General features: G+C 37.1%; 1 protein-coding gene across 1 annotated transcript; it reads right to left on the bottom strand.

Moving 5' to 3' along the window:
* Positions 278-27,007, bottom strand: LOC109213861 (DExH-box ATP-dependent RNA helicase DExH11). The gene is made up of 23 exons (XM_019377702.1): positions 26,660-27,007; positions 19,322-19,579; positions 18,752-19,012; positions 18,581-18,649; positions 18,307-18,382; positions 16,500-16,711; positions 16,247-16,354; positions 15,828-15,929; positions 15,430-15,630; positions 15,218-15,328; positions 12,147-12,214; positions 11,577-11,964; positions 11,138-11,293; positions 10,922-11,032; positions 8,939-8,992; positions 6,584-6,841; positions 5,504-5,613; positions 4,809-4,962; positions 3,572-4,028; positions 2,850-3,064; positions 2,494-2,732; positions 989-1,115; positions 278-815 (listed from the first exon to the last, which is right to left on the bottom strand). The coding sequence occupies exons 1-23, from the start codon at positions 26,792-26,794 to the stop codon at positions 603-605; spliced, it is 4,083 nt and encodes a 1,360-aa protein (XP_019233247.1). The 5' UTR covers positions 26,795-27,007; the 3' UTR covers positions 278-602.

The following is a 27,007-nucleotide window of genomic DNA, read 5'->3' as shown; positions in this document are numbered from 1 at the left end:
CAGGCAGACTAGTCACAATAGAACTACAGAAAATATTGATCATATAAGATGACCAAGGGTATAATGGAATGATTTCGATCTTCTACCCTTAACCAGAAGCCTAAGATTCGAGTTATGAAATGAAAAACTTCTTTGGTAGGGAGCGTTTTATCAGCTTGTCGGCTTACCTGGCATGAATCCTTATTAGTTTGACCAATGAGATTCGGATACGAGATGGTTAAAGAAAATAAACATAAGAAAGAAAGATCACCAGCTCAACAGCTTGCTTAGCATCAACCACATTCAAGAGCTGGTTAACCTTCATAATGAATTCTGTCATTCAACTTTTTAATTGATAAACCTGAACCCAAAACTCAAAGTTACATCTGAATTTACAAGATGTGATACAGTAAATCTCAAAGTTCCTGTGTTTCTCTGAGCTAACAACGGCATATTTTGCCGATTGGTAATGTACATATGAACGACTGGAAATTCTGTACACATTTGCCCAAGTGTAGCGAATCCTTGCTAAAGTCCACACCTTGGCTAGAGTATCTTAGTGTACAACAAGCACTCAGCGGTTTCTTTGGGCTTGCACTTGAAATCAAGGCCTTCTGACCTTATCAAACCCCAGTAATGTACAAGCTAGCTGCAAACACAATGTCACGCTTGATCACATTAGAAGCAGTTTCCATTTTCTTGTACAATGCAGAGTTACCCATAATTGCTGCAGCATTTCTAAATTCCCGACATGTCTCGTCTAATCTGACAATGGTCCTCACTATTAAACCTTCAGGGACATCAGTAAGTTCACAGATTTCAGCAAATGGGGTGCCCTGAAAGAGAAGCAGAATTAGAAACAACCCTCACAGGAGAATTGAAGTTTGAGCAAGGGATAGGATATTATGATATATCAGTCATACGCACCCACACATAGACCTGTGGGTTTGGGGGTTTGGGGTGGAGAGAGAGAGAGAGAGAGAGAGAGAGAGAGAGAGAGAGAGAGAACCTTTGCCCATTCATATACCACTTCAACCAAACCAAACTTAAGATTTTCTTGGGCATACTCCTGCGGATCGATTGGTAGCTTAAACTGAGCCTGAAGCTCCCCAAGTCTTATTGCAGTTTCGTATAATCTGAAATATCACGATAATGACTGTCATTGAGAAAAAGGGGAACACAAAAAATAGCCTAGGGGGCTGAAAGAATACAGATAAAGTTTCAGATCATGGTATTCATGAGACAATACCAACAGATTACACATCAGAATGATTTAAAACAATTAGAAGGTATGAATGAAGCTAATCAGAACGAAATCACCATAAAACTAGAATTACAAGTCAAATGAAGACAACATAGAGACTTGAGAGAGTGTAAGAAGGAGATAACATGACTTCAGAAATGAAGAAGAATCAATGGTCGCACATCGTTTAAATAGTAACAGCCCATATAAGCAGAAATCTGACAGACACAATTTTGCAGACAATCTGAAGCTGTGTAAAACTCTATCTTCTGTTGACCAGTAACTCTTTTACCGAAGGAAAGCAGGATAATTTTTCAGTCAAAAGATGTTCCACTAACAGTTCTGCATTACAGAGCAAGACTCAAAAACAGCAACGAGGTCTTAAACAACTACATGTTTGATCTGTAAATCTGACCAAATCCCATCCTTTTTTAAATTCTTTTAATAAAGGAAAAGCAGAACACATGCTGAAGATATAAGAGAATAGGAAGCCTGCTAGAACAACCTCTTCAACCCAAAAATTGTATTCACTCCAACAAAGAAGAATACACTAAATGCATAGCACAACTCACTCTCCATCCCTACCTTCATGGCACCCACCTAATTTTATCAAGAAAGAAGTGCCACAGCTCTTTGACCTGTGACATTATGATATGCATCTCTTTGGATGTGCAATTCCGTAAAATTTTCACAGATGACATATTTCACTTGATATATTTTATTCCAATTATAGAGATAAAACCAAGTTAGTAGCTAGTAAATTGTCCCATAAAGCTTGCATATGCAATTCTGTGAAACATGAGAACATATTTAAATGATATGTTTTATCCTCATTCAAATAAAGCGAAAAAAACACGGTGTACCCAATCATAGAGATAAAACCAAGTTAGTACCCCAAATTGGAGCCACAAAGAAGTGAAATAGTACACCCTATCTGATTTCATATTGTCTGACAATTATCTCAAATTAACTTTGACGAGTTTTCTACCATTAAACCTACTGTATGATAAGGAAAAATCCTAGACTGTCTGTTAAGATCAATCATTAGAGAAACATTAAGAAAAAACCACATGGCCCTGATTTACAGGTTTGATCGCTCAATCATTCATACACCACAAGCACAGAATCTTATCTAAAACTCTTCACAAAAAAGAATCTTATCAAAAGACCAAAACTATCAATATCAATTCAATACATATATCACCGATGATGAGAATATCAACAAGTAGAGATGAGTATATCAAACTAAACATTTTCAAAAGAAAAATAACCTCTTTTTAGCCAGAGAAAGCTTTGGTGTGAGAAAGGATTCAGAAGTCTCCTTCTGCTGAAACACAAAGGAAGACATGATAGCCACTGCCTCTTCTGGTTCCAGGTCATCTAGTTGATTCTCAAATAAACATTCGGTGCATATCAACTCCTCTCCGGAATTCATTTCGCAAGCAACACGACCTTTGATTTGAACTACAAGGTCAGCATCTATACAGCCAATTTCTTTAAGCACATCTATCTGTGAATAAGTGTAAAAGAGGATGTTTACAATCCTTTCCTCTGCAAGAATTTATTGGCACTAAAAGGATCACCAAATTCTTATGATGATGATGGGTTCCATACAACAACAACATACCCGACCCTGAAAATCTGGCATCTGCTGAAGTGCCTCATCTGACATTTGAAACTTCAAATGATTCACTTCCTCATGGTGCCGCTTCAATTCTCTAGCTAATTTCATGTGCTCCTCCAATTTAATACAACCATGACACTTATTTTGTGCCATTTTTTGCAAGAGATTATTCCATTTGTAGTATGCTTCCACAAGATTCACATCTTTCAGCTTCAGATCTGGCATAGAATGTTCGTTAGAGAATGAAATATAGAGAACCTCACATAACTAAAAAGTCATCTTTAATATTAGTAATTCCCACAATATATCCAAGTCTAGAGCTTTCCCAAGTTCATACGGTGTATACTTGTTAAGTAAAATTTAATAGTATTACTGTGAAAACACCGTCGTGGATGGAAACGTCATTCATAGGAAAATTTTCTTTTCCCGGTTACCAACTATTATAGAACTGCAACTATTATGCAATTTATGGAGTCAAATGGTGATATAAGAAAATCTAATGTCCGGAAACTGTTGAAATTAATACCCTTATCTAAAATTGTGTGTTAGCTAGTCCTTAGATATCAGGGGATACACTGCTTATATGACAATAGAATTATTGTTGGTAAGAAAAGGCCAAAACAAGTTTAGCTGCCTGTCAAATAATATTCATGCTAGGATAAAACAACAATCTAAAACTATACATACTATCAGTACATCTGACCATTCAAATAATCCTGACATACCTTTGATCGGATCTAAGGCTGGAGGATACTTATTTCCTTCAGATTTCAGATCCAGCAGCTGTTGTATAGTGTTTGAGTAGGCCCCAGCACTAACATCTTCAAGAAGCCGAACTTGGTCTATCTTAATTTTTTTAACACATATATACAAGAAATCCTTGTTTTCAACTCCTCGAACCTCATAATTCATCCCAGCAGCATTACCGCGGTGAGGCAATTTAATGTTGATAATGCCAGATCCCTTCCGGGAGGAGACTGACGAGCAATACTCATCCTCATAACCCCGTCTTGATTTAGGCACTAATACCTGAAATTCAGGATTTTTTTGGTCTTTTCTGTCACTTGCATCTGACGAAGCTTGCAGAGTTGAAGGCAACTCAGGAGTCAGAACTAAAACTATATACTGTCTGTTGTTAGAGGAAGGTGTCTTCACCACAACGCCTAGTAAGTGATCTTGACCCTGGAAGTAGTTAAGGGAGAGAAAAACATTAGTACCTTTTTGTAGTTGTCACATGAATCTCTTTAATGGAAATATGAACTGTAAGTCAGAAATGCCAATATCCAAGTAACCACATGCAAGGTTAAAAGTAGACAGGATTATGATACTTCTAAGATGAAAATGGATCAGAACAAACTGCAAAAGGAATTGGAACACTTTCAGTTTCCAAAACAGTGATCTCAAACTGCAGAAGGTTCTATGCAAGGAGGCCCAGTTACAGCATCCGCATTATCAACCATTTTTTGCCAGTGCAAATTCCTTAAAGGCATTTAACGCTTTGACCTACATCTTCCTTTGCTGGTTTATTAATACCATATTTGGTTAAATCTGAATCTTTGCTTGCTAATATCATTGATGGCATTCATGTGTTTATGCATACTGAAAATTATGATGTGACTCTCTGTTGCAGGGGGCTAAGATCATGGAACTAAAGAACCTTTGACTTGTAAATTTTCCAGATCATACCAGATAGCTCAACCCTATTGTGTCTCAAACGACAAACTATTGAGTATTAGCAAGAAGCGAGAGCAAATGGAGCAAATAATTAATATAGAGGCAACTAATTTGGGATTGATGCTAAGTTATTATTATTATTGTATGCCCGATAGCTCTCAATTTCTTGATCTTGAAGATGAAAAGAGGCTACTGGTTCAAAAGAAAATATCAAATTACCAAAGAGCCTGAAAATCATACTTCACCAGCCTAATGCCTATTTAGTGAAAAGAATGTAGTAAAACTTACTGATTGTGATTTTACAACCACTGCTCTCCCAGGAGAAAGATACTGCTGAGAAGCTGGCGACTGCATTACTGCCTCTGCTATTTGGTGACTATATTTTTCTGCCTCCGAGTACATGTCATAGTAGTCCTCAATTGCTGGTTCACCCTTTATGCATCTATATTAGACAAATCATATTTAGTTTACTACACATTTAAATATCACAAATGATGTAAGAGTCTTCCCGGAAGGTAGCATTTAGAAGATATAGGTTTTCATATAAGCAAGCATTTCAGACAGGGTAGCTTTATAAAATTAAGCAATTAAGAGCACTACCAAAAAGGAAGGATTCTCAAGATAAAGAACTACATTTATGTTTGTGCTTCTCTAGTGTTTTGCACGCACATGTCTCTCTCTCTTTATCTCTGTGAGTGTGTCTGTAAGAGAGAGAGAGAGAGAGAGAGAGAGAGAGAGAGAGAGAGAGAGAGAGAGAGAGAGAGAGAGAGAGAGAGAGAGAGTGTGTTCTGAAACACTACCAGGAAGCATTAAAGACTAAGCTTGAGAAAATCACACATTAATGCAGTGAAGCACAAAACACAGACAAGAAAGCACATATAGGTATTTTAATGTGTGATAAATGCATGTCGAAAAATTAATTAATCTGGCAAGACAATTATGGCAGCAAGCGCAGATACCATAATTGTTTTAGCTGTGCTTACTCCACGGATTTTGTTGGCTGAGCAAGCTTTCGCATCAAGAGTTGTTGCTGCTCAGGTAGTTTCTTCTGAGCATGAAATTCAGCAAAACTTCTTTTCAGCATGTCCTCAACCTGCAAAGTTGTAAAATGTACATCAGCAGGAGAAATCTGCAGGATGAGCGGAAGTGGGGAGTGAAGAATTAATCAATCCATGTAATGGAACACATCATTAACGTAAATCATGTCACTAGCATGCATCATTACTCTCAAACTATTATGAGATCAAAAGACATTATGCTTCTCAATAATATTGTTGGAACAAATCAGCTGTCTTTTGCAATAAGATAAAAGAAAAGGTCATGTTAGAGGTACACGTTATACTTTTACCCTCTGTGAAATGTCTTTTCTGTTAATCTTTTCTTATTGTTTATCTAAAACATAAGGAAACAGAAAAGAAAAAGAAAACATTGAATTTCTAAGAGATTCTTGAGACATTTAGACTTATTGTATTCAAAAACCATGAGCTTATCTGCTAAAGTATCGAACTTAAACAATGTTTTACAGGTGAAGTAAAGTGACTTGCAAATAGTCCAACTCGCTACTATATACAAGCTCCATGAGAGCAACACATGAGAACAGCAATGATGTAATACAAGAACAGACTAGGTCCATAATCATTTAAAATTAAATTGCAAGAAAAATGAACTGTCAGAAACAGAATATTGAAGTAGATGCTGTGTGGTTTTTATAATAAGATCAGCTGTTTTTCTCTTCTTTCCTAATTTCCTAAAGATTCTTGAGGCATTTAGACTTATTGTATTCATAAACCATGAACTTCTCTGCTAGAGTATCGAACTTAAACAATGTTTTACAGGTGAAGTAAAGAGACTTGCAATAGTCCAACTCGCTACTATATACAAGCTCCAGGAGACCAACACATGAGAACAGCAATAATGTAATACAAGAACAGACTAGTTCCATAATCATATAAAACTAAACTGCAAGGAAAATGAACTGTCAGAAACAGAAGATTGAAGTAGATGCTGTGTGGACTATTTAAGAACAGCTGTTTTCTCTTCTTTCATTAGTCAAAACTACGTACCTTCAGTTCTTCAACCCGAAGTAGATGCAAAATCATGATGTAGGTCAGTCGAAACTGAGATTCAAGCCTAGTTGCAGTACCAACTATTACATGCTTCAAATCATTCTCATAAGGGATCTCATCACGGCACATCACCACAACTGTGCCAGTTTTATCAAGTCCTCTCCTTCCAGCACGTCCAGCCATCTGAGTGTACTCTCCAGGAAGTAGCTGCCTAAATTCCTTGCCATCAAACTTTCTTAAAGAATCAAAAACAACCTGCCAAAAGTAAGCCAATTAAAACTTTTCAGCAATAGACTGTTTATATGGAGAGATGCTTAACAGATCCTAACATAAGTAACTGCAAATATCGACAGGAAAACCAAAGAAATTCTGCAATCTAAAATGGTACTCTGCATTTATACGGACAAGTGATCAAGGATTAGAGGACATAGGAAGTTTGAAAATCAAGGAAAATATGCAGGTAAGAAATTAAAGGCAAGAATGACAAAAATACAGAAAGCAAACCTGTTAAAAGCTATATAAAGAATTAAAAACATTATCATGTTTGATACAGAAATTCAGGATCTCATCAAGAATGATTTTCTTCAATAAACTATCAGATACAGTAATCAGGAAACCTATTACCTATAGTTACTTCAGTGGGATCAACTGATCCCACCGGAAGAAGTAAACAGCTCAAAGTTTTCTTGACCTTTTCTCCTCATACTATCATTTTCTAATATATTAGTACGATATAAAAGGTAAGTTGGGCTCATCTTATTCTTAAAAAAAAAAAAAAAAGTTGTGAATCTATAAAAGATAAGTTGGGCTCATCTTATTCTTTAAAAAGATCAATTTAAAGTTGTGAATCTTACTTTAAACCCAATTACAAAGTAAATATTCAGTACTAACAACTAACATCACAATCCAATCATTTACCACCTATGGAGATGAGACAACTTAAATTGATAAAGGGAGCAAGTGCATAGAGTCAGAACTAACTAATATTGTATTTGATAAAAATAGTAATCCAAGAGGTTTGCAGAGCACAACAGAAATCCAAATTTTACGGCAAGAATCGTCATCGTGACAGATCCACCCTTGAAGTTGTATAGTAGATTGATGTATCACTAATTGAGAGGCAGAAGCGTAAAGAAAATCGGCCTTGGGCTAACTCAACCCCAAAAGCTAGCTCATAGAGTAAGGATTGCCAAAGACCATATAAGGAGACCACACAATTTCCTCAACCGACATGGGACACTTAACGCTCCCTCCCCGAGCACAGCTAGGGTTGGACACCTGGTGCGTGGACAATATAATATGGGCCCAACATTGGCAAAGCCATACATAGTGATGGATCTGGCATGATACCATGTGAAGTGAAATGGACCTTGTGTTTAACTCCACCCCAAAAGCTATCTTTTATTTTAGAAAGCAACCACAAAAGCTAACTCATGAGGTGAGAATTGTCCAAGACCATATAAAGAGACAATAACTCATTTCCTCAACAAGTGTGGGACACTTAGCACCCCTATCCTCCTGGACGCCCAAGACTGGACTTTTGGAGTGTGGACAACATAATATGGGGGTCCAACTAGGATAGACTTAGGATATAGATGGGTTTGGTTTTGATACAATTGGACCTTGGGCCTAGCTCAAATTGATAGTCAAATTGAACAACAAGACAGAAGAAAATCACCCCTTCAAGATGAGTCATTTATTGTGAATCAAAGGATAGTCAATTCCATGGCAAGCAATCTTGGAAAATACCCACCAATCTTAGACTATAACCCCTAAGATTGTCCATAACATCTGTCTCCTTCTGGTCTTTTCTTCGTAAAAAATGTGTATACTATGTGCTTTTGGCATACTTGAATGAAAAACAACACAGAAATTTATGTGATTCTTCTACCTCTCTTCTCTGCTTTCCTCCATTTTCTTCGCTTTCTTAGTTCTTTACCTCTCAGCTCATTCCTCACTGTTGCATTCTGTCAGCCCCTGAATGGCGCTAAAATACTATTATTTCCCAGGCATATCTGCCCCATATTAGCTCAGTTGGCCTCTCTCATTTATGTTCTTTAGGTTCTCCATATATTTGCAGAGTAATCACTGTTTCTTAATGTGTTTCGATGCTGATGCTTAAAGATGCTGCATCAGTTTTTAAAGTTCTCATTAAAGCCTTCAACTCTTAGCAATAAATAAATCAGCAAAATCCTTCTACAACATTAAATGGAAACAGAATCTCTATCCTCGGTTACTCAAGACAGGGTATAACAAGGCTCTTATCAGTTATCATATAGGTGAAATTTTTTTAATGTTTTACGAGAAAAACTACACGCAGAGTAACATGAACGCTGCAAACAATGAACTTACCGTCCTAGCTGGAGCATTAACTCCCATTGCAAATGTCTCTGTTGAGAACAGAACCTAAGAACCAAAGAATCAAATGAACAAATTAGTCCTTTGCAAGAAAAACTCACCAAAAGACAGAGTGTTGATTACAAATGAATACAAATTTTTTTATTTTTTTTATTTTTTTTTTATTTGCACCGGCTGTCCGAGTCTCTAAGAGCCCCGACTAATCCCGGGGGTGCACAGGCCCTCGGCAAGGAGTTTCCCGCAAGTACACCACGGTTAATTCAGGTTTTACAAATGAATCACAAAATCTCTAAATGAGGTTAAAGAAACTTCAGCAATAGTGGTCGAAGTAGATAACTTAGTTTTTGATAACCGTAGTGTCCATGCCAGCTTACGCGCACCTCGACTAATTCCACAGATACTACTACCTTCCACCAACAACAGACACCAGGTATCTATGTCCACCAAGGCTTGGACAGATGGGAAGAAATCACCTTGTGTTTTTTCCTCCGCTGAGATTTGACCATGAGACCTCATAGTTCTTAACCCACTTCATTGACCACTAGGCTACACCCTTGGGTGCGGTCAAAGTAGATAACTTGAAAATGAAACGTCCAAAGCCCAACTTCATTCCAGAATTTCACCATTTGCCTGATAAATCATTTCATTATTACTTTTTCCCTTTATTTATTTAGTTTATTTTTTACTTGAAAAAGAACACAACATTAGATCACTAGATCCTAAGCCATACTTCCGAAACCAAGAATCACGGGGTCCTTCAAAATATCTTAATTGGATCCAAAATTATTAGATGACTTTCCCAGGATCTTAAAAAGTTATTTCAGTATAATATCCTTTTAGTACATGCTATCAGTACTAGTATATTCTAACATGACCAAATGCTAATTGCTGTATGTTATAAAGATCTGATATTAATTTTATTCATTTCATTAAGTTCTAATGTAAATTCTGTATAGGGGTGTTCACGGTTCGGTTTGGTCGGTTTTTGATTAAAACCAAAACCAAACCAGTTTAATGGGTTTTTAAAATTTAAAACCAAAACCAAACCAAATTAAATACAAACCATCGGTTTGATTGTTGTTGGTTTGGTTCGGTTTGGTTCGGTTTTTCGGTTCTTAGTAAGCTAATGATAAGTCGATAATATTAAAATAACACTAGACAACAATCTGAAAATAATTTGCCAAATTTATGCTTTTTATATATTTCTTTGAGAACTGAAAGTTTATTTACATGTTTATATGAAAAGAATGAACAAAAAGCAAACTATAAGGTTGCTTTCTCAAGCTTTAGCCATTGTTGTCTTGCAATTTGAATGTGCTTTCTTTACTCTTGTGGTGATTTTTTTTACCTCTTCTTTTAGGCAAAAGTATGTGCGGAGGGTTAGAGAATTAGAGTCTATTAATGAAAAGAAAATTGGTCGAATCCTATTGTTTTGGGCTTAGGCAATCTTTTAAGATGTAACAGGATAAACCAAAATTCAAAATAACAATTAAAATTATTAACAAAAAGATTTTATATTGTATATAAATAATTATTAAATTTTGTATATAATTAATTGGTTTGGTTCGGTTTATTTTTCGGTTTTTTAAAATAGAACCAAAACCAAACCAAATATTATCGGATTTTAAAATTTAAAACCAAAACCAATCCAAATCAAAAAAAATATCGGTTTACTTAATCGGTTTGGTTCGGTTTTCGGTTTGGATCGGTTTTCCGTCAAACCGTGAACACCCCTAATTCTGTATGTATGTATCCATAATGTAATGAAGTATATAAGCATGTCTATACGTATGACAAGTGCTCAAGCATAAATATAGGCGATGCTTAATGCAGAATAATATTTGAAATGAAATAAGTAACAAAATACGGAGAGGTCCTAACGAGGTGGGCATCTTTGTGCAACAATGTACCCGTTTGGTGCATAAGTTTCAAAACCTTAGATGCCCTATTCTAAAAGAACCGGGCATGTGACATTACCTTAACCAAACCTCGACAAAAAAGCATTTCTACAACTTCCTTGACAATTGGGAGGAGCCCTGCATGATGCACAGCAATACCTCTATGGAGAAGGCTCTGAATTCTGACAATCTGTAGATTACATGACCATCAATAAGACACTGTTCTAGATTTTAGCAGGGACCAAGAACCGCAAGGTCAACCAAATTAACAAATGCAGAAAATTAGGTAGGAAACCTGCGGTAAGTTTCTGTCAGATCCCTTAAGCCGCGAAAATGCTTTATCACAAAATATCCTAATTTCACTTTTCTCAGAGCTACTTGTGAGATCAGTACCAGGGATGTTATCAGCTGATTTGTCACATCGATTCTTTGAAAAACAAAATATAACCACCTGAAATCACAATTTCATGACAAATATTAGGCTTTAAATACATGATAAGTCTATTATCAACCTGTAAAAGGAAAATGGTTCTGTTAAACTGTTTTAAAGAAAAGGAAAAAAAATAAAACAGAGGACGAGATATCAAGAGACTAAATACCAACAGCAAAACACTGCTACGTGCTACTTTCTTCAGGACATGCTAATAGTAATGCTAACTATACCATGAACGGGCTGTGGGAGGAAGATATACAAGGAACCATGCATGTTTAAAAAAAGATGATTTTTTACATACAGGTAACAGCGATTTCTTCAAGAGTTTGTTAATCAGTGTCAACCACAAAGACGCCTCTGATCTCCTTAAGCCCATATTGTTCTGTCCAAAGCCATTGCTTTGGGTTCCCCAACCAGTACCAAAATTGCCTGATTTTTGGGGACCAGAATGCTTGTGTTGCTTCCCCTGAGAAGAGCTATCACGCCTCTGTCCTCGAGCCTTATCAGCAGCTGTTGAAGACCCAGGATGCAAGCTGGTGCCACCAGAGACAGAACTAGTGGTTTTCTTCTTATGTAAATCTTTGGCTGCTTTAAATCCCTGAGGCAGAAACTCTTCATTCTCACATACTTTGTAAAACTCCCCAGAATAGAAGAGACAATGCTCCAATGGGACCGGTCTTTTGGTCGTCCTGATAGAAAAGGTCATAGAAGAAAAAAGAAACCAAATCAAAAGAAACGGTCTATGGATATATTATGACGATAAAAGCTCCTATCTTGTTTCCTGAATCATAATACGCCCCAGGGAATTTCAAGAAACAAAGTCATATAACTTAATAGTTTTGAATTATAATTTAAAGAAAGCATGACTAACCCAGTCACACGAATTTGCTTTTGTTTTGTTCGACCAATCCAGTCAGCAAATTCAATTGTGTTTGGTACCTGCAATGGAAAAATGAAACATCTCTTACATGCCCTCCTAGCGCAAGCTCAAGCATTTGCTTTTCTAGTTCATAATACACTTTTTTCGTTGATGCTTGCACGATGCACATGCAGCTGTGTCTCTACTATTAATCTTCTGCTAGAGACCAATACTGGGGCTAACGTCTCTTCCCACTGAAACATATATTTATGTCATCCCAACTTGAGAGCTCCTTTTGACAGGTTTTACTAACCTATTACATGGAAACTGCAGTAGGTTAGCATTTTTTCCACTTTTGGTTTCCTCCAGACACTCATGCTATGTCATAAAAGGTCGGGACCTTTCATGGTAGCAATTAACCTCTTCGCTGCCAGCAATTTCCACGCTGACAAGCCAGAGAAACACCGTCTCCATACATCTACCATTACCAGCTTGGTTTCCTACAGGCGACAATCCTATGGACCAGGTGAATGACAATTTGCGAGTCCCGACCCATTGCCAATCCAAGAAATCCAGTTTCCATTGATTTCAAGTTGTATCCTAAAAATCCTAATATGATTCATTCTGTTTCGTTTTCTCATTTCGCTTTTTCATTTGCTTTTTTTTTTTTTTGTCTAGTTTTCTTAAGTTTCCATTAGATTACTGAAAAACCATATCCAAATGAGGTAACTGAAAGCTTTTTGTGTAAACAAAAGATAGGCACAACGCCAACCTACTACAACCATGCAATAGGTTTGTGAAGCCCTTTTTAAAAAGGAAGGAGTGGGTTCCCACTCCTACGGAAAGTAAGATATCTTTGATATAGTTGTTTTTTTAAGCTTGTTTGGATGGTTGCTACCTGCTGTATTGTATCGTATTGTTACTTTAAATACAATGTTTGTTTTAATTGTTACTTAAATTTTATTGTATCGCATCGTTAAATCCGTCGTTACGTAACGATGAGAAGTGCTATTTTATGGAATAACCGATTTGGTGTGGTCGTATCGTTACCTTATTTTTTTCTCTCATCTTGCCCTCCTTATTATTAAATAATTCTATTTTATCTTTTACCCTACCTATTTATGTAATAATTCTATCTCGTGTCTTATTTTTTCTTATAGTATTGCAAGTTTATTCTTCATATTGTCGGTGCATGACACCATGAAACAACGACAAACACTATAATATATCCAAATATGGTATACATCAAAACGATACAGTGCAATACAATACAATACTAAACGATACATTATGAAACGGTACATAACAACCATCCAAACAAGCTATTAGTTGAAATGGTCCAAATTTTAAAACTGTAGTCTAGACAGCATGTCATCCCTCTTTTTACTTAAATTGATCTGAGAGGGGGTTTACTGAAAGCCACCACTAGATGAAAAGAGGGTCAGACATGAATTAGACGACATATCAAATGCAGCAAAAACATTTCCATCAATGGCGCGTCAAAAAAGAGTTTTTGGAATAATATCTGCCATAGTGCCATCCGACCTTTAGCTCACTACTTTTATTTCTATTTTGGTCCCTTTCTAAGAGGAGAGAGGGCTCAACTAGAGAAACCTTAAATTTTTGGCCAACATACCCATTGTTTACAAGCCACAGATAATTTCATGTTCACTACAAATTTGAAGATGTTTTATTTTTTTCTTCTTCTTGGCGGCACCAAAAGGCTTTAACATTTCTGGACAAGATTTGGTGAAAGAAGAAATCAGCATACTACTTCCAGATTTAAGAAATTTCAAAAGTTCCATCCTGGTTTCCTATGTTTCCTCAGCAGTACATTGTATCAAGCAACTGCGTTCTGACCAACAATCAAGCCTCATTATGTACCAACTATCCAGTGTATGCAAAACTGATCAAATAATGAGTGTCAAAAGAAAGATGTTCCATGCCACAGAAATGATGGCTAATCAACTCTTTTAAAATGCAACAATCGCATGACTTTGATGACCAAAAAAGTTTTTCACATAGTAAATATGGGCGGCCTCAATCCATAACACCCTAGAATAGTTATTTACATAAAGCAGAACCAGAGATGCATCCACATGAACTGGTTTACTGTTATCTGTTGACCCTCTGAAAACATTATGCTTTTTAGACAAATTAGTAATCAAGATCAGATCAAGCAAATGCCAAATGCTACCTTCTCTTAGATAAGCTGAGTGTAAAACGTTCGAACGGGTAGTACCGTACGTATAAGTGCTCCATATTGACTAAATGTATAATTATACTTTGTTAAGTGTGCATATAAAAAGATGCAGGCATAAGACATTTATCTCACACATTCGCATAAATCTTTCTCCCGTGTCTCTATTTCTCATATGTTGATGCTGATTGGGCAGAGTTATCTTCTAATAGACAGTTTACTGTTGGATATTGTGTTCTAGACTTCTAGTTGGGGACAATTTAGTACCAGGAAAAGCAAAAAACAAAGTGTGGTAACAACTACAAGACCCAGTGCCAAAGCTGAATATCAAGCCATTGCAGCAGCAACTTGTGAACTCATACAGATCAAACAACTACCAAAGAAAAAGTTCAAGGAAACCACTCAGATGGAACTTGCTTGTGATGATCAAGCTGCACTTCATATTGCATCAAATCCGGAGTTTCAAGAGATGATCAAGTACATACAAACTGACTAGCACTTGGTCAAAGAAAAGATACTCTCAAGAGACATCATCACAAGATTCTAAAGTCAAATGATCATACAAACATAATTACCAAGTCCATCCTCAAATTAGTTACATTAGAAAGCTCGACACATTTGACAAGTATGCACCGGCTGCAGGGAGAATGTTAGATTGAATAAGTGTAATTAGTTAGAAGGTGTACTACTGTACATATCAATATCCCACGTTGATCAAATGTGAAGTTATACATAGTAAAGTGTGTATAGAACAAATGTAGGCATTATATATTTGCCTCATGCATTCTCACACATCTTTCTATTGTGTCCTCAGTTCTCACACCTTCATTAAGAGTACTGAACCTAAAGCACAAAATAAAGTGATTAAAATATCAGGACCTACCGTAGCTGAAAGGAGGACAAAGTTGATATGTCTTGGGAGCATAATGATAACTTCTTCCCAAACAACACCTCTTTCAACATCATTGACATAATGCACTTCATCAAATATAACCTATACTCACAAAAAAAATGTAACCAACCAAATAATCTCAAGTACTGGAAAGATTGTAGAAATCAAACGAGCAGAACAAAAGTATTTAATAACATTTTTACCCATTCGATATCACGAATCATATCAGCCCCTCTGTAAAGCATTGATCTTAATATCTCAGTCGTCATTATAAGACAAGATGCCTCAGGTCTCAAGCTTATATCACCCGTGAGAAGGCCAACATCAAATTTCCCACAAAAATCCCTGTATTTTTGATTGCTAATTGTTTTGATTGGAGCTGTATATACAGCCCTGGTACAGTGCTGCAGCACACAATTAAACAAGACATAAATTGGGGTAAGTAAAGACATGAAAATCTGGACAGAATTTACCCAAAAAATTGTAAAAGAACTTATAACTAGGATAAGTAAAATACTACAAGACATTTTAGTCATAAGCATAGAAGAAGTTTATACTTTAGATATCAGTATAAAATTCCTGATATCAGGAGAAGTCATACTTTAGCTGCCAAAGCAAATGCATATTCTGCGACAACAGTCTTCCCAGCAGATGTGTGAGCAGCAACAAAGACAGAGTTCCCCTTTTCAAGATGATAGATGGCCTGCAATTAACGCAATGAGAAGGACCACAATTTTTTGACAGCTTGATAGGCATATATATGCCTGAAATGAAAAGGGAAAAAACAACAAATAGCTTCAAGTTAATAAAAAACCAAAAGAACTCAACCTATTATGTTCAAAAATAGCACTTAGCCATTCTTGCCAATGGAAATCATTTGGCTAAAATAAGCATAGCCACCATGATCAAAACCATGTACTTTTCCAACAATTTCAAAGGACATGAGATCAAAATAAAAGCAGGCTTAGGCCAAGTTCCATATGAAAACTGAGAACACTACACAGACCATAAAATTTATACCTCCTTTTGAAAGGGGTCGAGTTCAAATGGGAAAGTAAGAGCCATATCTGGAATTAGCTCATGAAATCGTTCTACAATGATTTTACTGCCACCAGTAACAGCCCATCCCTGCACCAGATACGTTGAGGAAAAGCATGAGCAGAAGGATCACAATACTAGATGCACTGGTTAAAAATGGAGAACTCCTCTTTTACTTATTAAAAAAAAGACATAGAGAACTCCTCTGTTAAACAGGAAATGTGCGAAGGATTACCTCATTCCCTTGACGTGCACCATCTTTATCCTCATCCAATCTTGATGATGATCCTTCTGCTTCAACAGACAAAATCTCATCCAAGACAGATATCTCAGCGTCTAAAGCCTCATCAGCCACTTCGGACTTCTTTACTTCAGCTTCAACCTGAAGTGGCTCTAGCGTGACAGATGTCAATTGTTCTGCTTCAGATTGCAATTCAGACGCATGACCTATATAAGAGGAATAATATTAGTTCCGAAAAAGAGCCAAATATTTGCTTGTTTTCCATTTCTCTACAACCCAAAACTAAGAATACAGCAAGATGGAGCATTATGATGAAAATCGTCCATAGCTGCTTTCCGTTCACGATAAGAAAAATCTTTCAGATTAAACATTGATACTTTGCAGAAACTCAGCGGATAACAGCACAGTTATGAAGAGTTACAGATCCGATGGGGCACGAGAGACTAGCAGCTGCAACTCCAATGCAAGTTTACTAGAGTTCTTGCAGATGGATAAGCAAGATGATGACTCAAATGAGACGGAAACACAAATTGAGAGTATAAGAAAAACTGTTGTCCTCATTAACACTTTGATCTTTGTCTTCTCTGAGGACACATAGAGAAGGTAATTCTTTCTCTAATAATTAACTTATTTCATAGTAGCCCATGATTCAAATATAAACAATGGATTGATAACATTGCTCTAATCTTCCTCTTTCTCCTATTTTCAACTAGAAGCATCACTTCTTTTGTAAAATAAAATTTAGAAAAAGTATCAAACTATGCATATGTTACTCCACCTTTCAATATCTCCTTTAATTTCCATGGTTACTACTTACTAATTGTTGAAGTGTGTGACCAGATCTCATCAAAAGGTTTAACCTGTTAGAGAGAGCACACATTTATTTGCTTAATATATATCAACATGCCCCCTCACATGCGGTCCTAATTCTTTTTCATGGACCAAGCACGTGTAAATTCTAGTTGATAATGAGTGGCAGTGAGTATCGAACCCAGAACCTCAGCCTGCTCTGATACCATGTTGAAATGTGTAACCATCTCATCTAAAAAAACTTTAAGTTTGTTGGAGAGAGCACACTATTATCTACTTAATTATATATCAACATTAATTATCAATTTTGTATCAAACTGAATGAACCACTTCCAACAGTTCAATAATTCTGGTGTGCAGTTACTGTTGCACACCAAAATAAATAAATAGAAGTATCCTCAACATAAGTTTTAGATGAAGTGGTCACACAATTTTATATGATAAAAAGTAGGCCAAGAACCTAGATTCAAATCTCACAGCCACCAAAACAAAGACTAAGGCCCGTTATGAAAGGAAGTATTGCAGATTTAACTGAATAAATAAATGAAAGTGTACCCTATCTAACAGCTTAAACTTTTAAATGAAGTGGTCACACAACTAAGGTATTTAATAAAGTCGGACACATCATGAGACAACTCCGTATTTCAACAAGCTGTCATAATTTGGACTGTATACACTCCCATATTTCTACGGGCACCTCCACAACCTTAGCATATGATGGTCTTAAATAAACATTTCACTTTTCTGGTATGGAAACTGCTTTCCCAACAAAAGGGGGAAAACGGGAAAAAATGAGCTTCAAGGAGGAATGCGTGGTATATAAGCCACGCTATCCTAAAATATTACATGTTTGCTATATGTACCAGAGAAAACAAACTAACCCTGTCCTAGCTAAATTGGTTAGGTTGATCTAGAGATCTTTGATTATGAAATCACTCTTCAAACGTAAGAAACATAAAACAATCAAAAGAATTGTCTAGATAATACAGACCATCTCCAACAAACTCTGTGACATCCTCTTGCCAAGCTTTCTTAAACAAGTCATCAAACTGCACGGATAACTCACTCTGCAGATAGCCAGACAGAGATGCTTATCAGAAAACAAGAAGATGAGGACAAAATTACTTGACCCATTCCATAGCAAATCTGACGAGCAGACCTAGGTGCATATAATCCATCACAGTTCTTACTTGATAGGATGGAAATACAAAATATAGATGTCTGTATTTTATATAAGAAAACTTGAAATTCATACTGATACTGACCAGTTTCACCTCCGCTGAGTTCGTGACAGCACTCTGATCCTCATATATATTCCATGAGAAGGAATGCGTCTCCATTAACATAAAAATAAGATCTCTCAGAACTTCATGTATACAGAGAATAGAAACTTAATCAAGAGCTCTTCAATGGTTAAAAAAACTCAAGCACCTTACCTTAAGATCACCAAGATCAGGCCCTTGCTTAAAGCTTGGAGGAGCGGTTTGGGCAGGACCACCATTAAGCACCTCCCTTACCCATTCACCGTTGGTAGCACCATCAGGAACAACTCTGCCCAACGAAGGAGAATCATCCAAGCCACCAGGTCGAAAAGGACGATTATTTATGCTTCCTCTAACGTAATCCTTTGGTGGTCCAACAATACGCGGCAGAGCCCCAGAATCCTCAGTTCCAACTGTAAGTTCAGATACATCTCTCTGAGAAGTCAGAAATTAGCCAAAAATTGTCATGATTAGCAACCAAAAAAAGGAAATTGTCAGACACCGAAATTCTCAAGTAGTTTTAGTATGGAAAGGAAATGGAAAATCAGAAGTAGTTAAAGAACTTGTTAACCCATGAAAACTTTTTTCTTGTTCCTTTGTTGGGTTGTGGGGGTTTTTTTTTTTTTTTTTGGGGGGGGGGGGGGGGTGATGGAGACTGCTTTGACTTACTCGTGATTGTCTTATACCGAGCTAGCAACTAAATCAATAACAAGTTGATAAAATGAAAATGCAAATTCTAAATACCTCCTCTGAGTTTGGCTCCCATCTTCCATTATCCAATCTGTCCCTCCGACGTCTAAAAGGCACTTCCCATGTTGGAACAACAACAGATCGTGGCAAAGATGGATCTGGAAGGATTTTAGCTCTTTCAAACCAATCAAACTCCCACTGCCTTCCGGCTTTTTCGGGAGAAAACTCATCTGCATCCAGCTGAGGCAAAAGATACTTCTCCCTAATATATTCTTTTATTGTTTCAGGTGTTTCCTTTGGAAATGCAGGCGGCTGAAATGACAGTAAAAGTGATCGTAAACAGTTTTTACTATTTTGTTTTTAAGAGGAATGGAAATGAGAACTGATATGGAGTGAGTGCTGGAGTTAAAAATTTCAAATTATACATCAAGTAGAGATGTCATTATTAGGGAGGTTGACAAAAGGTAACAATTTAAGGTATTCATATAACTGGAAATATTAAATATGGATATGCTGCTAGTATATAAAACTCGCTTGAAAGTCCTTGGCCTTATAGGTAGCAATTCAAAGAGCTATCAACCAATCAACTACGCCTCAATCTAAGATTAGATTGGCCGGCTATCTGCATCCTCTGTATCTATTCCGCTCTATCCAAGTACATTCTATTTCAATACCAAATATTTTGCCTTTTACGAAAAATTAGGGATTTTCTAAAACTAGAGCTTCTTCAAATCTCCCACTTACAAAGATTCCTAGAGTCGAAACCCAAAAGCTAGATTAAGATAATAGAGCCAGAAAAAATATACAGGCTTCAACTAGGGGGGATTCCAGAAAGGTTAACCAAACAGTTTGCAGGATATTATTATTTCAAAAGCAAATTAGAGGGAAAGAGACAATCAAACTAGGTCATGTTTTAAAAAGCTTGATCACTAAGAATTTAGTGCAAACAACTGACTTTCCTTGTTCAAAGTGGTTGGGGAGTTCTCTCCAAACTACTAGGTCAAGGGTTCAAGACGGGTAACCGGTCTCAAAAAAAGAATTATTGCAAAATTTATCTCTTGCTATTGAGCACATATCAAGCATTTGGTGGGTTGATGCTTGATCGGATTAATATGGACTTGAAATTCCAAATCAAGAAAGAATAGTTTTTGCTAACCAACCAATAATAAACAAAAAGTTGGATCCCTGGCTGAAGATACACGCACATGGACAGATTGAGATTCCGAAACCTCAAGAGTTAACTAGTAGTACTTCTTTGGAATAAATGAACAAAACTTGTTACGTCCAAGCATGCATCAGAAATCAATAACAAAATAAAAACCCCAATATTTTTGTAGACAAGAAAAGGAAATTCATTAATTAAAACCACATAAGTGCGCAACCGGAGCCACAACGATAGCACCGCACGTAAAAGGTAGCATTTGATCAAGCACATTCCGTCAAACAGGTTCAGCATAGCACACTCCAAAAGTGACTGACTTGGCTACAACAACATTAAGAGTCAATGTGTCCTCCAAGAAAAACAAAAATCTACCAAGATTAAATCCTTCTGGCACTATAAATTTAAATTCAGAAAAATTGTATCGTATCAAAAAGAATTTTTTTATTGGTATTATCAAATAGGTCCCCTGTTTTAACTGTAAAAAGGTAGATAAAGGATAACTATGGACCAAAGGTAATCTACAAGTGGAAATGCAACTGAAAAGGAACCATGGATAAACAATAAATTTTTAGAAAAACAAGTGAACCGTATCTTTGCTTATTAAAGAAAAAGGAAAAAATAAAAGTAGTGAACCATTAACCACTTTACAGGACCAGGAGGAAAGACATAGACCAAAGAGATGAATTCCCTAGGTTGTTCAACAGTGTGTTAGTAACTGCACCATAGACTTGTTCATGTTATAGAAGACCGGACTTATTCCTTATCACTTTAGACTAGACCACAACATGCTAAAGTAACATATTCACAACCTCTTACCGACCAGGACAGATTTTTGACATGTAATTCACAACCCAAGATGTTCGTTGCACCCTCCTTTTTCGTTATGACAGCTATAAAGAAAGCATTGAGACTTTTTTCAAATTCTCCGGTCTCCTGAGATGCAGCAATGATCTCCATAATCTCTCCTTTGTCCTTTGACCGTGTTTCAATACCGTTAGAAGAAAGCCATTGTGAATCCATTCGGTCCTGGGACTTATCACCTGAACATCTCTCTACCGCCTCCCTCACCTCGTCTTCCACAATTGCCCTCTCCAATCACTCCCTCTTATGCTCACCTATTTGATTGAACACTGACCCTCCCAACTTCGGTATTCAATCGTTCATAAAATCTCAGTATTCCCCTTACCTCCTCTCCCTCATATTGGACCTCATCCACTTTCATAGACCATAAAATTTCTCCTCTTATTTGCAATTGTTACCCTATGGAGGAACTTTTATTTCAGTTCCCCTCCTCCAATCACAAAGCTCTCAATTTTTGTCTCTGCTAAGAATTAGGAAATTGTTAATATGGAAAGAGCCCACTGCTGGTAACTATGGAAAAATAATCCTATATTTGTGTAATTAGAAATAGGAATTACTAAAGATCCTTCCCTTTTTAGAATTGTTTTTGAACACTATTTAAAGTCCGTAATGCTAAAAGGAATAATCTAGTCATTCATTCCCCAAAATTTCTTCTTTTTCTCTCCGGTATCAGTTGGCCAATATTGTTACAATGTCACTCCAATGCTCCAAAATTGAATATATTCGTGGCAAATTTGGAGCATACAATAAGTACACTCCAACTTGAGGGGGAGTATTAAGAATTAGGAAATTGTTATAGAAATAGTCCATTCCTAGTAAATATGGTAAAATCCTTATAATGGTTTAATCAGAAATAGGATTTACTTCCCCTTCCTTTATCGGATTACTTACCTTTCCTTTCATTTTTTAGGATCACATGTAAACAATATTAAGACCCCGGCATGCTTGAGGAAATAATCGAGCCAATTATTCCCCTAGTCTTCTTCTTTATCTTTCGTTTACAATTTCCAACTTATATCTTGAGCTATTGCTGATGTAGTTATCTCTCTTCACATCCTCCTTCACTTTTTCACTCTACTCCAATTCCTCACCCCTTTTGCCTCTCAACTTCTCTAATTCATTCATAAGCTTTTGCATCTTCATCTCTACCCTCCCAAAAACCTCCATATTCCACACCTTTATGTCCCCTTTCAATAATTTTGAATTTCTGCAACCGGGAATGATGGTTTGCCCATGACTACATGATGGTTCATTGATAATCATTTTTATTGATTTTCTTTTGATAGGGCTAGTTTTTCTAGCCACATGTTCTCAAATCTGATAGGCGGCTTGGTCGAAATTACCCTCGGCAAGAGAATCTTTAGCACAGTCGTAACCATTTCCTCTTGGGAGGTCAACACTAAGAATCTGTCTAGTCTTGATTTTAATGTTCAGTCCTCCACCCAAGACAATGAGAAACTAGCCCTATCAAAAGAAAATCAATAAAAATGATTATCAATGAACTCTAAGAGCTCCTCAATTGCCTTTGACATTGTTTTACACCACATCATTCCCTCTGAGAACCTAAAAGTATTGAAGGTCCCCCCTCTCCCCCAAACACCTACAGAATATCTTATTCCACTGTAGAGGTGGACAACTCCCAAAACTTCTCCGTCGACCCCTCCTCATCGGCCCATTCGGCTCTCCATCCTACCACTCTTTCCCCTTACACCTCATCCCATGCACCATAGTGTTATCTCTTCTTTCATGAGATTCCGCCTACCTCTTTCCCTTACGCTCATATCCCCTCCCCAACATTGCTTACTTTTCTTGACTCTAATTCATGTCAATTAAAAGATCAATGACTTTGTCCTCCTTCTACTCAAACGAACACCCAACAATTCCTCAAACTTTAGAAATCTATTCCCCTCATCCAATTAGTCATTCTCTACCCCCTTTCGATGATAGTTAATGGTTGAGCATTCTCCTTTACCCTTCATACTTTCCCCCTATCTACACCTCCCCCTCCATAGGAACTCCCCTTGTTTTTGAGAGCAAGAAGCGCAAAAAACCGACTAGGGTTCACCTCACTTCAAAAGCGAAGCGCACGCTTCATTGAAGTGAAGTGCAATTCTTAAAAAACATAAAGTAAACCTTGCAAAGAGATAATATAAATAATCAAAAAGTTCAATTTAAAAACGTAAAAGTAGGTACCACAAAATCCTCCATAAAGCATAGGATAAGCAAAATCAAAACCACTAAATAACTAGAATCAACATCTTATTCTTCTACTCTTCTAGTTCTTCAAGATTGTCAAAATCTCGCATTCCTCTATTATCTTCATATTGCTCGTCATTTTCTTCTTCCTCTTCCTCTTCATGATCACTTTCATCTTAATCAATTAGGGATCGACTTGTAGTACCCACACTTTTTCCCTTCCTATTCGAGCTTGAACTTGAAGTATTCCTTCTTAAACCATAAGGGTTCTCCCCAACTCCACTAGCCTCCACAACATCAGCCCAAGTGAAATTAGAGTCGATTTCAAATACTTCTTCATCTTCACAATTTCAGGAATTCCGATTCGCCACTCATTAGCCTCATCAATCTTGTCCAAAAGAATTGGATCAATTAAATGGCGGTGGTTGTAGCGATGCCTCAATGCTCTATTGTATTTTATGAACACTAGATTATGGAGGCGCTTCAAGGTTAGTCGATTCCTCTTCTTTGTATGAATCTGCAAACAAGATGTGTCAACTAATTAGTAGGAGTTAGGACAATTGAGATATAATTTACTTTATCTCAATACACGAAATTTTGCACATGTGAGCAAAAGCCAAAAGTATGACCCCTCTACTCAACATAGAAAGGTGAAAGCAATTCTTTTTAATTTTGGCAATCTGATCCAACATATTCCTCATGTTAGTGATCTAAGCCAAGGGCACTCATGTCTTTTTACCATATTCTTTTAGTCTTTATTTCTCCCACATTAAATTGCTCACACCTGTATTTATGGACGATGAGAACTCGCCCACTCTCACATGCACTACCTTCCTCCCTCTTTCCTCATAATCCTTTCTCTTTCTCCTCCCTATCCCAACACACTCCTTTACCCCCAAAGGAAAGTGCTCAATCTGAAACTCCAATAACACCCAGATATCCCATCTCTCAATCATCAATCACCACTGACACTGGTACACTACCTCCCTTTCTCACCAAATCCAAGCCATTGACATGTCGAGTATGCTACATGTAGCATTTTGCAAAACCCACACATCTCCTACTTTTTAGGAAAATTAAAAACACCACATGTTTACTGTTAGCCCAACCAAGTGTATTGGAACTACGTCGCTAGCAAACTTGGGTGGATGCATCCTGACATCTTGCTCCACCTTTCAAGCTTTAGAAAATTTCCACCCATCCATCTTCAATTTTCAGAAAATACTCTAGTGGCTTGCTTCTCATCAGAGAGTATGAAAAGGAACCTCACATAAGCTAACTCTCATGCCTGTAACACCCAATTTGTAATAGCTTCCGGCTAACCCACCCACTTTTCGAAACATCTTACTAAACATGTGCTCAAAAAGCTCTTCCTCCTCTTGGTATACTCACTTAAGGCCCTCAATGTTTGGTTCCTTGCCAACATCTATTCTCCAACAATTTTCATCAAACTCCAACTTTGGCCACATCATAACATCCTTGATGACAAAAGTTATGACTTTTCTTAACTCAATAGAAAAGAAAAAGTCCTTCTCTAGCCATTTCCACCCAACTTCAGGCAGTGAACAAAGAGGAGAACACTTATTGGAAAAGCTGAAAAGCCATCAAAAACTATTGGAATTGTGTTGCCACTTTTCTGGTCATCAGATGAGGTCTGACATGGATGGTTAGACTCAATGATGAAAGGCGATTTCCCCAGAAGATGGAACGACGCCAAAATGTCGGTGGAAAAGCAAAAGCGTCAGTAGAACCTATTGGAACGACTACTATCGCTTTTTCAATCACTGGAGCTACTTCTGACCTCGCTGGAAAGATCCTAGGATGGTAAACGAGCTCATTGGAAGAAAAAATATCGTCGGAAAGTTGCACAGAAAAGGGCTCACGCGCCAATAGCCGCTCCAAAAATGTCTGTCAGGTGCGCATGTGGTTGCATATTGTCGCATGCGGCTTCCGGCGAATGTTTGGTTTGTCGTAGTTTGTCATGAGGCTCTTCCGCCTTAATAATGAGGTTGTTAGTTGAGAATAATTGTCAGGCGGGGATGTCTTCTCTCTCCCCTTAAACCCCAAAGGTTATTGGTTACATAAGGAGCATGAAACGCTCAAATAGAGCAGAATGGACTAAAAGTATTCATATAAGCGGCACAATCAATTTGAAACTAAAGGTAGATGTTTCTCTCGTTGTCATAAATAAGTTATATTAATTTAAATTTGTCTTTTCCTCCTTTTTTGGCAATTAACTAACGTGCATTCACACAAAATTTGGAAAAATAAAACATAAAGATGCAAAATCCAGAAAATCATCTTGAATGTATAAATAGGGAGAGTGAAACTACAAATGTATAAAAAACTAAGTGATTTCTTCCCCTAATTAAGCCTTAGTTGACTAAGTTATCCAGTAGTAAATCGGATCTAATACAAGTTTCACGTGTTTGACAAAACTTACGACTTCCGATTCAAACCCTCTTTACATGTGTGTGACTAACATGTTCAGATACCAAAGATCACATAGCTTGACAAAATAGAAAGTATCATACTATAAAATGAAACTTTTATGATGGAGCATAAACTAGGATAAAGGTCATTCCACGTCCACACATGTTGAGGATAACGTTATAAAGTAGTGGAACCTAAAATGTATGAACACCTCAAAAGAGAACCTAAACATGTATGTGTTGTGTGAGACAGTGTGGGCATGCGAGAGACAAAAGTTGGGCTCGACAAAACAATAATTATCATAGCATGGTGTCCTTCCCTGAGATGGAACTTTCATGCTGGAGTAGAGACTACCATGAAAGTCATTCCAGGTCCACACACGTTGAATATAGTTGTTAAGAAATAACGGAACCCAAGATAGATGACCCTCTTTCTACTCTACTTGTTCCAATCACTCTCATTCCCCAAGAGCCAACCACCAATTGCTCTCCGGTATAGAACTTTTCGCTAACTTCATTCAAAAACCAGCCTTTTAGCTAACCTGTCTAAACAATACTTTGCAACCAAACTAGAAAATGTCTAAGGAAGCGCTCTTGGAATCATTTTTTCCACTACTATTGGATACATTTCGGTCATTATTCGAACCCTATGGAAACAAAAGCATATATAGAAATTCAAATGATGCGCTTTAACTCAAACTAAAATGAAAAAGGAGTAGTGTGAGTGAGAAAAAAACTTACGAGTATGAAGTCAGGAATCAAATTGAGAGGATTATCGCGTTCAACAGGAGGGAGCGGCTCGATCTTGAGGTGACCACTGTGTCCCGTAAACCCTATTCGAAATGATAATTCCTTTGCTGCTACTATCCGATCCATATTTGTATAATGTTCTATTGTTTTACTCTTCGCTTTCAGTTTTTGATTCTTTTACATGTTCAAAACAAGTGTATCAGTGTCCTAATATCTCTGGCGATGTTCTGCCGTAAAATGTGGGAAAGCGGTACGAAATTGCGCCGTTTACGGTGGTTTTGAAGATACTTTTGCAGGCGAAGGGTCACGGCGGGATGTTCCTTTATACGTATTTTCTTT

The sequence above is a fragment of the Nicotiana attenuata genome, chromosome 2 (assembly GCF_001879085.1).
Source record: "Nicotiana attenuata strain UT chromosome 2, NIATTr2, whole genome shotgun sequence".
Lineage (NCBI taxonomy): Eukaryota > Viridiplantae > Streptophyta > Magnoliopsida > Solanales > Solanaceae > Nicotiana > Nicotiana attenuata.
Note: the sequence above shows the minus strand (reverse complement) of the source record. Positions and strands in the feature narration are given on the sequence as shown.